Source organism: Serinus canaria, chromosome 2 (assembly GCF_022539315.1).
Source record: "Serinus canaria isolate serCan28SL12 chromosome 2, serCan2020, whole genome shotgun sequence".
Classification (NCBI taxonomy): Eukaryota; Metazoa; Chordata; class Aves; order Passeriformes; family Fringillidae; genus Serinus; species Serinus canaria.
Window position 1 is genome coordinate 135,423,312 of NC_066315.1, and position 15,724 is coordinate 135,439,035.

General features: G+C 33.1%; 1 protein-coding gene across 3 annotated transcripts in view; it reads right to left on the reverse strand.

Moving 5' to 3' along the window:
- Window positions 1–15,724, reverse strand: part of CSMD3 (CUB and Sushi multiple domains 3) — a 579,290-nt gene that overhangs the window by 78,447 nt on the left and 485,119 nt on the right. For all 3 annotated transcript variants that reach the window (XM_050970810.1, XM_030234789.2, XM_050970809.1), the window contains 6 exons: window positions 15,541–15,657; window positions 11,013–11,222; window positions 9,384–9,572; window positions 5,995–6,172; window positions 3,825–3,970; window positions 809–889 (listed from right to left, as the gene is read on the reverse strand). In XM_050970810.1, the coding sequence (XP_050826767.1) occupies window positions 809–889; window positions 3,825–3,970; window positions 5,995–6,172; window positions 9,384–9,572; window positions 11,013–11,222; window positions 15,541–15,657 (921 nt within the window). The remainder of the gene's footprint in view (window positions 1–808; window positions 890–3,824; window positions 3,971–5,994; window positions 6,173–9,383; window positions 9,573–11,012; window positions 11,223–15,540; window positions 15,658–15,724) is intronic.

Here is a 15,724-nt window from a genome sequence, read left to right on the forward strand (position 1 = left end):
TATAGGTCTAAGATCAAGTCAGTAATTCATACAATATTGAGAGAAAAAATTAAATAGCAAATGTATTTGTTGATGCTATCTAGATCTGGCACTCTGAGAATACGAAATTTTCATTTTTTAATCAGGAGCCAAAAAATTCATATAGTTTTATGTACCAATAAAAGTAAAAACTTGCGTATCCCAGCAGTTCTCTTTGGCCTGTATTACAGAGAGAAAAGGAAAAAAAAGTAATTTCTCTTTTTGACCTATATAATTAATCATATTGGTGCATATGCTTAAAAATTACTTTATTTGCCATAACATGAGCAAAACTAGCTCACCAGACATCTGAAATCAGATAATAAATCATATTTCTTTGAAATATAAGTGGCAAATTAATATTGACATGTCTCAGAAAGTCAGAATATCATCCCCTTCTCTCATATCCTCGTAACTTTTACAAATTTGATTTTACTTTTTAGGTCACAGAACCTTAATTCTGGCACAGAATATACCATTGTCTACATGTTTCTTATGGGTTTTGTTTGTTTGTTTCTGTGTAATACAAAGTTTTATGTTAAATACTATGAAAAATGTATTTTAAAATTAAGTCAATTACAAAGAGCTATTGTATTTATTATATAATCTGAAAGTTATCTCTGAAAAATGAATGGGATTCAGGACGCATAAGGAATAGGAATGATTTCTTAAAAAATTTATTTCCAAATAAGAACCTTTAATATTCCAAGTATGATTTCTGTAAAAAACCCTGTGCACAGCAAGTTTATTTCATAAACAAATTTTGTGCTTTTATTTTATTTAATATTACCTATTTCAAATTCATCATCCTCAGCTAGAATTTCAGCATTTGGTACGTTTGCTGGAGGCTGGCAGACACGGAGCTGATAGGCTATAAACAGGAACAAAGCACAGTTGACATTCTCAAACATAATTATCATAGCCATACAATAACAGATTTAATATTCACATTAGCAGGATAAACATAAAAATTCAATTTATATTGAAACTTTCAAAAGAATCAAAATAAAGGAAATGAAAACATTGGAAGTTGTGTCTGCATTCTCAATTAGTTATTTAGTTTTAGTGGCAAAATCCTCTTCATAAAAAACATAAGAAATTTAGAAGTGGTTGCCAGTTTTCTCACTTGAGCAATTCCAGTAAAAAAGCAAATATTTTTGTACTTTTTAATCATTGTTTTGCTTGGGTTTTTTTTGCTTTGTTTTTTTTTTTTTTTTTTATGATAAAATTTTACTTTTGAAGTCTTCCACTTTTGAAACCTTGCAATAAATACAAGTTTTGGAATCCCAAAGATTCTACAAAGAGGCAGCATAAGTAATGGACAGAAGCATTTTGAAAGTGAAATTTCCTAATACATAAACAGTTGTGGAGTACACATAACCTACAGATAGTGTCAGAGAATAATCCTGCTTTCAAAATTCTCATTTGAAATTTTACACGAAATAATGTTCTGAGATTTAGTGCATGATGCAACAGCCAGGCAAGATAACCATGTCAAATAAATAAAAAAAAAGTAGGAAGTGTATGCAGAAGTGGTACAGACTGATTTTTTTCCCCCAGAGATCCAATGAAAACGGGCTTATGTTTGGAGAAAGAAAAAATACATTCTGATCATAATACAGTTAGGACAGAAATCTGGAAAAAGAAATCACTTTGACATATTTTTACCTACAGTAGAGTCTTTCCTGTGTTAAAGTGTACATTCAGGATGAAGTATGCTTGGGTTTAATGAACATTACATTTTCATACAGCATATAGCATTTCTCTTCAGCACAAAATACTACCTATTTATAGCAGATGACAGTTCAGCTTCAGTAATACACATTCTTGGTTGCTTTGTGTGATTAAACCCTTTAGTACTCTAATTGGTCAAACTTTTGAAACTCACAAAATTTATACCATAAGTAAGACCTTTTGTTACTAATGAGTCACCCTTATTTGATATCTACTTGTTACACCTTTTCTTCATTCAGGTAATGAAGATCTACTTAAATCAGTGAGTCAGAAAGTCAAACCAATAAAACACACCAATTAAACATGAAACAGCTGTGCTGTTTGCATCTTAAGAAAAATAATAATAACAATCATGAACACAATTAAAATTTGATTCAATAAAGGAATCCTACAAATTATCTCAAACATCTCTCATTTTAGGGCAAGAGGAGTATCATTAATTTTATTAGCAAAATGATTTATTTTAAATAAATTTGACTTCTTGCATTTATTTGACTCCTTGACTGCCTTTCCTTCATTACTATAATTTTTGTTCAGCTGGTACGAAGCATCATAGACTCCAAGATACAGAGAGATTTATTTGTCTTGACAACATTAATACACAAAGAGTTTTAAGTTTCTTTATAAGTAATCTTTGTGCTGCTCGGTTTGCATCTTTATTGCACATCAGAGCCCACACGCATGGTATGAAAATTTTCACAACAAAAGAAACAAGTCAAAGAAGATCTCTAGAGACACTTTAATACTAGCAAATTATTGGACCCGAACAAATAGCCTTAAGTTACTCCACATGAGATTGGATATTAGTAAAAATGTGTTAACCAAAAGGGCTGCCAAGAATTGGAACAGGTTGCCCAGGGAAGAGGTGGAGTGACCAACCCTGGAGGTATTTAAAAGGCATATAATGTGCTATTTATCAACATGATTTAGTGACAAAATTGGTAGTGTTGGATTTATAGTTGGACTTAATGTCCGAAAAGGTCTTTTCCAATCTGAATAATTCTATGATTCCATGAGCATTTTAGCATATGTTTGGTCATATATTGATATATTAGTAGATATCAATACATACGGACTCATTAATGAATACAAAATGTTATTTTGTCCTTTGCAATTTGATACATGCAATATAGATGCCAAGATTTGGAATGGAAATTCTGATCCCTCTCTGCCTAGCCCTGCTGGAGTCTCTACTCCATAATCAACTGCAGGCAGGTTTTTTTTTTCATTGTAGGCTTTATGTATTTTTCTGTTTTGTTTTGCTTAGCTTAAAGTTCCTTTAAGCCAATGAATTATGTCTATCGCTATTCACCACTCTCTTTAATAAGTCAAAAAGAAAATCTTCCAGTCACAAAATTTGACCAGCATCCAGAAAACAGGATGCAGTGTGTTCAAATCTCCTAGGACGTTCAATCCAATGGGCATTCACAAAGAACCTAAACCCACCCTTCTCAATCTGTTTCCTTTTAATCATAGCAATGTACATGGCACTTGGCCACAGAGGGTTTGGATGACTACAAAAAGAGGTAGAATTCAGTGAATTAATTCATACACATTTTCATTCAGTCAGTATTTAATTCCAGTTAATTAACTTTAACTACACTATGTAGTTCACTATCATTGAACTATATAGTGTAGTAAACAACGTATCATAGGTATTGCTCACTATCATTGGTATCTCTACAAAAACAACACTCACTTCAAAATATCCAAATTTCAAAAAGAAATTTAATGTCCTCCAAAAACATTTAGGTTTCAAAAGAATTTTAGGGGCACCTTGAACTTTAGGGTCCTGATGCTGCCTTCTTTGTTCATGTCTCATCATAGTGCAGTCTTTTTATTTTTGTTTGACTAATATTAAATGTAATGTCTGGTCAAGAAAATAAATTATTTTCATAATTTATGTTAGTCTTTCATATGTTTGCATAACCCTAGTAATGCAAACATTACTAGTAGTGGTCAATCATATTAATAATAACAACTCTTAGAAAATCCAACTGATTTTTTTTTATGTCTTGTCTTCCTCCAGCGACCAGTAAAAACAGTGAAAAAGTTTAATTTGTCACACTTACCATGATAGCTAAGTACAAAGAAGCCACTGGTAGTAAAGTCACTGTGAAACTTTATCAGAATCTGATTGGAAGTGCTATAGACTGATTCTAGTGCAGTATTGCCACTAAATTGTCCAATTTGAGGGGAAGTTTGGTCTGGTCCATCCCTAAGAAAAACAAAGAGAATAATTTTTTTTTCTTTCTTTGGTCCAAAAATTTAATACGATTTCTCCAAACTATAGGTGAATGCAGTAAATTTTCTCTAGATTACACTAAAAGGCATGAGACAACTAAAAGAAGATAAACCAGACAACAAGGGCTGAAGACCTTCTCTTATCCTGTATGTGGGTTGAATACTAATTCAACCACCTTTTGAAAGTCAAATTCTTATTTTCTAGTAAAAATTTCAGCCAACACAAAATTACTGAATTTGTAATTGTACTTCATCTACTTGCCATAACCTCTGATCACATTTTTGTATCTATACGTTCAAAGGTGGTTATCAGAAAATAAATAAAACTAATAACTGTTCATGTTCTCCAGTCTTTTGAATCTGATAATTTCCAGGAAAATTAAGAGATAAATAGTGTTGTTATAATTAATTAATAGAATAATTTCAAATTACAAGAATGAATATTGGCTTTGGCAAAAATAAACTCAAAATGCTCACAGACTACTGAATACAAGATTCCCCTTGAAAACTGCATGTTGACACTAATAAATGCACATTTTATTTGCAATGCTTATTCTAAGTTACTTTTAGATATGCTCTATTTTCAGCATATTTTAACCTAGCTTTTCCCCCAAATTATTATTTCTAATGTTACTATTTATAGTTTTTAGTATATATGGATAGATAAGAATTGATTTAACGTTTATTTTTTCTAGTGATTCAGAGTTTTCTCAATCAATGTGTTGTGTTTTGACTCAGGTAGTATCATGGTTTACCACTACAGGTAAGTATTAATATAATTTTTGGTAGCTTTTACCAAAACTGAGTATGATACGCAGCTGATTAATTTCTCTAATCCTTCTTCATATGAATGTACTGATATAATTTTATACTATTTATTATGATTTTGACAATATATGTACTGCTCAAAAGATCATTGCTACCTTATGGAGAAATGAAACACTCATTTCAATAAAAAAATTAAAGTTAGTACTAAACAACAGTGGAACTGTACAGAGGACAGCATCATGATACAAGAGTATTAAATGTTCATCCTTGTTTCCTTCCAGATAAGAATTGTCAAATAGTAAGCAATAAATGTTTAAATTTAAGTTATTTTCAATAGTTATTAGCATAATATATTTTAAAAAACCAAAATAAAAAAAAGGATATATTTTATTTTGAAAATTTTGTAGTAATACGCTTTTCCAAATTATGGCACATTGACCCTTTCCCTTCTGTTTTAGCAGGGAAGTTGTATGCTTTGAGGCATTTGAATTGTAAATAAAATGGGGTTTTTTTTCATGGGAAACTGCTATAAAATTTTTGATATGCATTACAAATCAAAAGTATCCCAGAAATGGTATAGGCTGCATAATTAAGTAGCCATTACGTATATAATACAATTTTTACATGTGTACAAATGAGGACTAAAGCCATTAAATGTCTTCAAATACATGGTGGAGGCATTAATGTGATAGGCTGCTGCTGAGGGTCATCATGCAGACCCATGACAGACATGGATTCAAGTACACAGAGAAAAGAATTTATTTACAGTTATTGTAAGCTCAATTTGCTTTGTCACAGCCAAACAGAAAAAGAGCCTCTTGTTTAGTGTACTCTTAAGAATAAAAGAAACCAGCTTGGAAGAAATTAATTAAGCGTTGCCCTACTCTAATTTCTAGTAGTCCTTTTCTAAAACACTAATACATACATCTGAAATGCCTTATCACTCCTTTCTTAAGTATAGTTTCTCTTCATTGTTGATGAGCTATTATAGAATACCTCTACATGCTTTTCTTTTTTAGCAAACTGAGAAACACTATTATTGTTTTTGATTTCTTGTCCAGTGTTATCTAGAGAGAATGGTCCATTGGAAAATATGGATTGACAACTCAGTCATTTCTCCTAGAGGGAATACCAGTTTCAAGGGGAAAATCACAAATTTATTCTTTAAATTCATATTTGGTTATATAGTGTCACATGAAGACTAAATAAATGCCAGAAGTGTTTTCTTACCAGACAGTTATGAAATCATATATTGGCTCTGTTTGGAGAACTGTGAAATTGATGTAGATTCCATTCCCAGGTGGTACTCTTACAAGCCAGAAGCAGTCTTGAAAGTTTGGATACTCATCCGGGTATCCTGGAGAGTATATTGTGCCATTCATTGCAGTTATGTTTCCTCCACACAGAGCTATAAAAAAGACACTTTTTAAAAATAGCCAGTAAATGCTTTTTGCATTCTACTTAGACTATAATAAAGCTCTAATTTTGAACACATTTGGTACGGTCTACTTCATTGCTTATGACCATTCCTGTGCAAAGAAAACAGATTTTATTCAGCTTTGTGCAGAGTCAGAAGTCTATTTTGATGGTATTTGTCAGATATAAAAGTAAAAAAAATAATAATTCTGATGCAACAAATAGTATCAGAAGTGGGATTAAAGAAATATATATACATATAGAAGGAAATTCCCTGCACAACTGAAAATTACTTGGTTAGGGCTTTGTGTAAATTCCAGCTACAACTAGCAACAAATCACACTAATTGTTTTCATATGTAGTCACAAGAAGATAGCCAACTAAAATTAACACACGAAAGAAGGCACATGCAAGGTTGAGAGGTGGGTGAAGATTAGAGGTGAACTTCAAAATTAAAACATTTTTTCCAACAGTATAAATAGTAATTTTGTATTTACAGACATAAATTCTGGTAGATAAAGTAAAAGTCCTCTCTGTAATTCATGTCAGAGTGCTAATTTTAGACATACAGCACAAGAGTGATCATACAGATTTTGGACTTTCATAAATCTTTATTTCTGGAAAACTATTAGTCCAAACTAGATTATTTTCTCCATACAGATTTTAGATCTATGTGGAACATGACACCACCTGGTTTTTACAGAAGCGAAATGTTATACAAGCCTAGTTCTGGAAAAGTAAGCAAAGCTTAAAATTGTATAATTTGCTTTTTTTGCATATATTTATTTTGCCCGCTCTACCCTACAAGTTGCATGCTATGGCAACACAGATTTTCTAATATATGTTTAAAAATCTCCAACCAGAGCAGTTTTGACATAGAAGTTTGACATATAAGAATTACACATTGCTTGTATTTAGCAAAAGCAAATGTTATAGTTTATGTTTATAAACTTTGGAGCTGAACTGTAGGGTATGAAGTGATGCACAGTGACACTTCAACCATTTCAGACTCAACAGCTTGGGCACTGCTTTTCTTCAGCTTTAACCTTAAAGGCTCAAGGGGGTTTGAGGAGTACAGACAGAAATGGTTTTGCAGCCAGCTCTTAGGGGAGTGAAAACATGGTCTGAAAACTGTCAGGGAATAAGACTTCTTGGAAAAGGAGAGGGAACAGAATCCAAATAGGTTAAAGCAAGGGAGATGAGTTAAGAAGGGACAGAGAGTGTTAGATGATGCTGAGCACAGGTTAAAGGAATATTAGGTTCACGGGGATGCAAGAAGAGCATAAAACTGTTTAAACAGGAGCAAGTTTAGTCATATTTAACTCAGATTTTCTGCTTTAAGAAATCTGAGGAATTAAAAAAGCCTTGGTATATCTTGTCTTACAATAAAGACATTAAAGTAAATACAAATTTAAGACATGCCGTGTATTTCTGATACTAGGCATACACAAAAAAGCCAACTTCATTTTAATGCTTTTGAACACAAAGCCTTTATCTTAAATCAAACCAAGTGAAACGAGAAGATAACTCATTATCCTTTTCATGCAACAATAAAACAAAACAAAAAAGAAAAAAAAGAAAACAAAACAAAAATATCTGTAGCATATAAAAATTTCACAAACCCTTTACTAAAAATACCACAGTAAGTATCAGCACAAACCCCCATGTAATTTAAGAAATTTGTCTAGGAGCTGAGTAGAGTTGACATTCTGTAATCACGCAGAAAACATGCATCTTTGATCTTTATTATCAAGTTGGTGGATATTTTAATCTTAATTTTTCACATCAAATCAAGTAGAAACAAAGAACATGCAGCTACTGTTCAGGAACTTCATCAAAATTGATACTCAGAGAAACAACATGCTTTGAACACCTTACAATTTACTAATTAAATTATTGGATCCAGTATGGTATTTCAAAGAAACAGAGTCCCGCATTCAACAAATTGTTTGGATTTTGAAGCACAGAAAATACAGCTAGAACTAACTAACAGGAAAAGCTAAGTGTTTAGCAGGCAAGACATGAACTATGAAGGCATTACTATTCCACAAGTCCAGAAAATGGGTGGTGAAACTTAATTATAATGAATTAACGTCTTCCCCTTTCAAAAAAAAAAAAAAAAAAAAAAAAAAAAAAAAAAAAAAGACAGTGTAAGTGTCATTATAAGGCTTCCCCTTCTGAATTCAGTACCAGTTAGGTCCTGATTTACCTACCACATCCTCCCAAAATTCCTAAGGCTCAGTTGAGTCCAGCAGGAATTTTGAATAATGGAGCTTCTCATTTAAGTACCTAAATTTGGATATATGGTGCAAAATATAATGAAAAAATTGAGAAAATGGGGGAGTATTTTATTTTCTATTTGGGTGATTGCATTTGGCTTTGGAGTTTTTTTGGGGGTGAGGTGCTATTGTGTTGTTGTTGGGGGTTTTTATTTGGGCATTTCCCTCCTACATGACAGTGAGGATCCCATTCTCAGTGCTGTTTCACCACTCAACACAGAGGGAAGCTAGGCCTTTAAGTGGAGGACTGACCTTCTTTGGTCTGATGCTTAGAAACAGGTTCCTTTCAGCATAGCTAGGGAAAAGATAAACACTTCTACAGAACCACCACAGTCATTCTGTCTCTTTAAAATTATAGCTGTGTGCAAGCTACAGTTCCTGGAACCTTTTATTTTGTTTCAAGCACAAGTGAAAAAAAACAAATATAAAAGATTAAAAAAATGTAAGTTAAACAAAAAACCCATTCAGAAAAAAATGTATGTACAAATGATTTCACAGAGCACTGGCTGGAGGACAATTTCAATCTAGACCACCTTTAAAATTTCTTACTAACTGATAAGAAAGAACAGAAGTGGCCAGAACTAGTAAACTCAACTTCTGAAGCCTTTTTTCCTAATTTAGTCCAGAGTTTTTATTTCATTGCTTCACCTAGATCAAAAGCAGCATGGGTCTCCACATTCCAGACTTTAAGCTTTGGCTTCCAAAAGCAAATGTAGTATCTCAGATAAGTTTTTAGAGATTTCATTTTACAAAACATTTCAGCTTCTGTGCTAAAATTTTAATGTGAAAAAATGAATACTTCCTTTGCAAAGACTACATTGTAAATATACAGGCCTCTGTAAATCAAAAGCCGAAATGACTTCAGTTAACAGTGTTAGGAAGACTCTCAAATGATGAAGGGTTTATAGGTCACCTGGAACGTACCTTCACATCTGGGGAGAGGATGATTCCAATTGCGGCTGATGCCATGAAGACAAGTTAGAGCTGAATTTCCAATCAATGTGTAGCCAGGAAAACACTCAAATGAAATAGTTTGTCCCACAGTAAAGTCATTTCCAATAACAAAACCATTGCGAAATGGTCGAGGATCAGGACAGCTTTGTAGCTGATATGCTGAAATTAATAATAATAATAGTGGAAAATCAGTAAAATAAAAATTCTGATTATCTCAGAAATAAGAGCATTTAATTAGAATAAAAAGAAAAGCCATGGACAGCCTATATGATGCTCCATGATGCTGATGATCAAATCATTGATTTTATGCCTGGAGAAGTACAGTGAAACCAGCTATGCTTTAGTGCTGTTAAATAACATTCTTTTTTGCTGTTTGAAGATACTATTCTGAGATAGATGAAGTGCTTTTCTGATCCAATAGGAGTTGTCAGGTTTTACATTCTTCTGTTTAAGGAAAAAGAGAAATAAATATGTCTTTACTTTCATTTGTTTTTTCCCAGGAGAATTAAAACGCTCTATTAAAAGGTTCTAAATCAAAGACTTTATAGTGAACAACTACAATTTGAAAATGAGCTTTTCTCACACATCTTGATGATTTTTTTTTCCAAGAAGATTTGAAGCACTGTCTTCTTATTACCAATGTGAGAACAAACAAGCTGTGTACAAGAATATCATGTCATATATGTTTGAAAGAATCAGTTCTGTCTTATGTAGTTGAAACACAGAAAAGAACTTACCAGTGTTTTGACAAATGACAGCATCTCCAAAATTATTACTTTTACTATTAATAGTATATGGTCCTAGGTTTTTACTGTCCTTAGCACTTTAGGCCACAAAATGACTTTTTCTTTAAAAGTTAATTCTTTTTACAGGCTCACTTCCACAATGTTACACAGAGTTCAAATCAATTTGGACTTGTTACTATTAAAAGAGTAATAGGAGACTACTCTAAAGTAAAATCTCTTTAAATCACTCTTCGGTGTTATTCATATAATGAAAACAGGTCCACTTTAAAATACACATTTGACCTTTTCTCATGAACGGTGGTGATCTAATCCCTTTTAAATGAAAATGCAATTCTATAAATAGAACTATGATCTCGTGATCAGCGTGACCTACTTGGATACAAAAGAACAAGAACCTTCGGGAAATGGTGAACTAGGAAATAAAATTGATTTGGAGATTTTTGGGTTGGCATTAATTTGCACTAACCTACATCCATCCAGTAATACAAAACAGTATTTAGATCTATACCTTCCAGAACCCATTACACAAAATTAAAATTCCAGTATGCTTCGAAACATTGACTAGAGATGTTTCTTTTGTAAAGGCATGCAATGTAAATTAATATGCCAATCAGCTTCAGATATTAGCAACTATGTGTTTGCTGACATTTGACCTGATTTTAATGAAAAAATGCGCAATTAATTGGGTTTTTTTTCATCTTAACTTTCTTCAGTCTTCTGTTTTATCTCAATGTTTAAAGCTTGGCACTGAAACACATAAAATCTTTCATATTTATTTTTAGGAATCACCAAAACTCCATTAAAATCTTTAACAGCCACCTTGCTCTTTCTCATTAGAATGTCCAAATCTCACCTTGATATACAATATGAAATCCTTGTTTGTTCTGTGAGTAATCACTGTGAAAGTATAAGCTGGTTTCATGAGTTGTGCTGAACAGAGAGGCTGGCAGCTGAGGGCCACTTAGTCTCCCAATAACAGTGCTAGTTTCTGTAGATCCACTCCTAACTTCTAAGTAATCATGTATGGTCTCCGTTGAGAAATTCAAAAACTGCAAATGGACACCTGAAAAACATTGTCAGTAAATAAACACAACCAGTACCAAAATCAGAAGGGAAAATAGTGTGTTCATTTTATATTGATAATTGCAGAAAATAACCAGGTGGAAATCTATGTGCTACTTGGCAGGCATCTGTGTATTTCACAGTTCTATGTGTGTGGGGCTGCCCATCTGCCAGCAATCTTTAAATTGGACTAGATGGTGAGCAGAAAGGCCTCAGGTCCAGCTCAGGGTATCAGGCAGGCAGAGCCTCTGCTGGTACCCCAAGGACTTGTGAAAGCAGAGTGCATGGGGAACACATGTGAGTGCTCCACACACGCTGCGGTATATGATGGTTCTGGTGAGAGAAATTTCTGATTATTTGGTTCACTAAGGAACAGGAAGGCAGCTTATTATCTATTAGCAAGTTATCTCTCCTAATCTGGGGACGTATTACAAAAATTTTGCAGGATGAGAAGAAAATTCTATGCACTGAATAATTAGGGCTCCTAAACATTTTCCTGTTTGTAACATTTTTCTATATAAGTTACAACCAAGAAAAAATTGCAGTTTGTCTGATCTATTGCAACTATGGCATGATGCAGTAGTTTCACTAGAAAGATGTTTGAGTTCTACTGGTTTTTCTGGCAAAGACAATCAACACAATTTCAAAACTGAAAGTAAAGATATAATGTCAGGTAAATTATTGAAAGTCATGAATAGTTTTGTGACTCCTGAACTGTAATACCTAAACAGTGTTTCTCACTGTCTTTTAGAACTTTCCCCTCAGATACCATGTAAAGTTTATAAAAGATTTCTGCAGCATTAAACATTTTATATGCAAATTATATGCATACTTCAATTACTGTTACCCTGATAATTTCTGTCTTGCTTTATCTGAAGACAGTCTATAAGTGATAAGAAAGTGTTTTCATTCTTTGACTTTGTCAGCCTTCCAAATATTTCCTACACAGAGAATCAAGCTATATTCACTCTTTGCTCTTTCTCTATTACGATACTTTGCCCTTTCATTTGATCCTGTGAACCATACAGTTGTCCAAAGTTTAAACTCTCATTCACAACTAGCAGGTCCTGTGACCTTGCTGTCAGTTTTTTCCTCTTTCACGAACTTTATTTGATACAAAATTATAAATATATTTTCACAAATCATCCTGCTCTCTTGCATTGCAATGCACTGTATTGCATTGTCTTTCTCTTCAAGTATCTGAATCATATCAATCTTCAAAATTATTCATCCCTTGCTCTGCCAGTAGCACCTGCCTCTCTTTGAAACTTCAGCTTGTTAGACTGATTTTTTTTTCTGTGCCTTTTTGCAGTTAGGACATCCTGCTTGAAAGAGTGGTTATTATATTTATATATGCAAATAAACACAGTGTCCTTGGTAAAAACCTTACACCGTTAGCTAATATACAGTGGAGAAGCTTATGATCTTTAACTTATTATTGGGAGAGTCTTTCTAAAAAAGAGTTAAACAAGTGAAAGTCTATAGAAGGTTGCCATGATGGTGTTTTTGAGTTTTTCTATTTACTACACAGAAGACTCGGATGTGCCTCCACTAGATCAGAGTCGCAGCATCACTAAAACCAGTTTTAGACATCACTTCTTCAAAAGTAATATTTTTCTTTTTTTTACAGTGAAATTTTATTTTAATATTCAATTTAGTTTCAAACATATCTCACTTAACAAAGGTAAAAAACATCAAGCATTTTTAGCAGAAAACTAAAGCATGCAGCTTTAGTTATCTTCTAAAAAATGAATAATTTCATTTTCCTATACACGAACTGAAAAACAGTTCATAAGTCCAGTGAATAAAATCCAGTTGGTACAAAGCAGCTCAGAACTATTGATTTTGGTGGTTAAACTTGCTTATCCAAGAAACTTTTTCCAAAGCTTCAGTAGCTGAATCTCCTGCCTAATGGATGTCAAAATAGTATGTTAACAATGTAGAGTGTCAACAGCAGTCTGAAGAGTTACATTAGAATTATTGGACACATAAGTCTGGCAGAATGCAAGCAAAGAAAACAGAGTAAGGAGTCAGTATGGGAAGAGAGACAGGATAACAGTAAAGTGAGGGAAGAGGCAGATGGCAATGTTTTTGGGATAAAAAGGCAGCAGGTTCTGGATGCAGCTGAACATACCCTTTTATTAAATTTGAAATTTAAGCAATATTTCAGATTTTTATTATCTCTTCTTTATTAGCAAATGTCTTTGGAATCGTATGTCAAAATGTTGTGTCCCCTTATAGCTCTGAATATTCTTTTCTCCCGTTGATTTGATCCAGGAATAATGTACCTACTACTACTATAATTTTTTTTGATAACTTAACAAGCAGAAATCTATTTGTGATTCTAGACAGCACTGTGACTCATAATGAAGTACTACAAATTGTCCCATCAAGCTATCTAAAAATTCAGGTAGCGGCAGAATTAAAGTGTCAATGTTATTCTAAAAAATGCTAAGGGAAAAAAAAAGTCAATTGTTGACTGTAATCTTGTGTGTTTGAACAAAATACAAACAAACAAATTGGGTTCTATATAGAAATCCCCATTTTAATATAATTTATTTCCCCCAGATAGATTTGGTTAAGTCAATATTACAGAACATTAAATATTTTTCAATAGAAACAACCCATGCAGAACAATTGGCTTTCATATAAATCATAAGTGAACTAGGCTCATGGGATTTCTAATAAAAAAATTCCACAGAATTGATTTTAAAAAGAGGAGGGAAAGAATCTGAACTTATGCAAAAGAGAATGCTATTTGGGATGTTACACCCACTCTGGAAGACCCAGAAATTCAGTATTGTCAAGTAAAGAATATGGAAGAAGATGGCAGGTATAAAATAGAAAAATCCAAGGCCTGTCTAAGAAAACCAGCACACCATTCAATTAGCATATAAAGAAAAAAATTCAAGTGCACACACTCCTCAAAAAGTGCCACATGTGTTACAAACTAGATGGGACAACTCTACTGGCTTCAAATAAAGATCTCACAATAAAATATGCATAGGATCCACCCAAACTTGCTCAAGGTGTTAGCCAATGTAATTAAAATGCTGATAGTACCTACAAAAAACCATGGTGAAATAAGAGAAGTTCTAGTGACTTGAAAATGTCTGAATACATAGTCACCTTTAAGACAACAAAAAGGACCTGGGAAATGGCAACTACAGGTTCGCTGCAGTCCTTGGAAAAATTATGGAACTTGTTTTTTGGAGGCAATTTCCAAATATATAAGAGACAAAAAGACACTTAGGAGCATTCATCATGGATTTCCTAATAGAAAGTGACAGTTAATCAATCATTATAAATTGAAAAAGGGAGGAAAGTGTATATAATATACTTTCACCCTGCTATGGCTTTTGACTGGGTCTATAACATCCTCATCTGAAAGCTGAACATACATGAGCTTGATGAATGGAAAGGAAGTCAGTAAAAAATTAACATAACTTTGAGGCTCCAGGGGTGATAATCAGCCATTCAATGGTTGGCAGCCAGTAACAAGCACAATATTCTGTGGGTTGCTATGGAAGCTTACACTGGTTTATGTCATTAGAAGAGACTTGGAAAATGAGAATGCATCCTCAACAAATGTGTGGAGGATACTAAACTAGGGGTTATGGATCACATATTAAATGACACAATTTTTGCCTGAAGAACACTAAAAAACTTAAGGACAGAGTGAGTAAATAAATACTTCTTAAAGGTTTGCACAAGGAGAGGTGGAAAATTCTAGATCTGGAGTACAACATCCTTATCTGTTACAGCCTGGGGACTGATTAGGTGAGTAGCAGCCCCAGTGAGACAGTTCCACCAGTCGTGGGCTTGATCCAGTGTTTCTGACAATTCTACTTTGAGTGGGAAGTTTGACAGCTTTAAGTGGGAGGCTTCTACATTTCTATGCTGCAATGAGTTTACCTAGGATATGCAAAGAAGCCTAATGATAAAATAATTAATTAAAATGTAGCTTTAACTTTGAAATTGATTTGGTGTGAAATAGTCATGATAGCTGTTTTTTTATTTTGGGGGGTTTATGATTTCACAAAAAGATGAATCAATTCTTTAAAGTTAGAAAATTGTGCTGAATTCTAATTAAACAATTTTGTCTTTATCAGAAAATGTTGGCATATATTAAATGAAAAACCAAGAACACTGTAGCTTTTCTATATTAAATATTTCTTTTAAGATTTTGTTAACTTTTTCAAATGATTATAATTACTTTTGGTTTTTTGCTGGCATAAAGATTAACAATATTTAAAAATTTCTGTTCAGTGTTTTGCACCCATAAAAAAGCAATTTTAAATCCATAAAACAACACATACCAAATCCAATAGGCAGTTTTATTGTCCATGTGCAATCCAAACTGCTGGGATAGTTGCCAGGAAACCCCGGACTGAGAATCACTCCACTGAAGTCCGACATGCCACCACCACATTGTGCTAGAAAAAGACAAACCAAAAATATTTTTCAGAGTAGTGAAATGAGCAAAAAATTAATCCATAACAT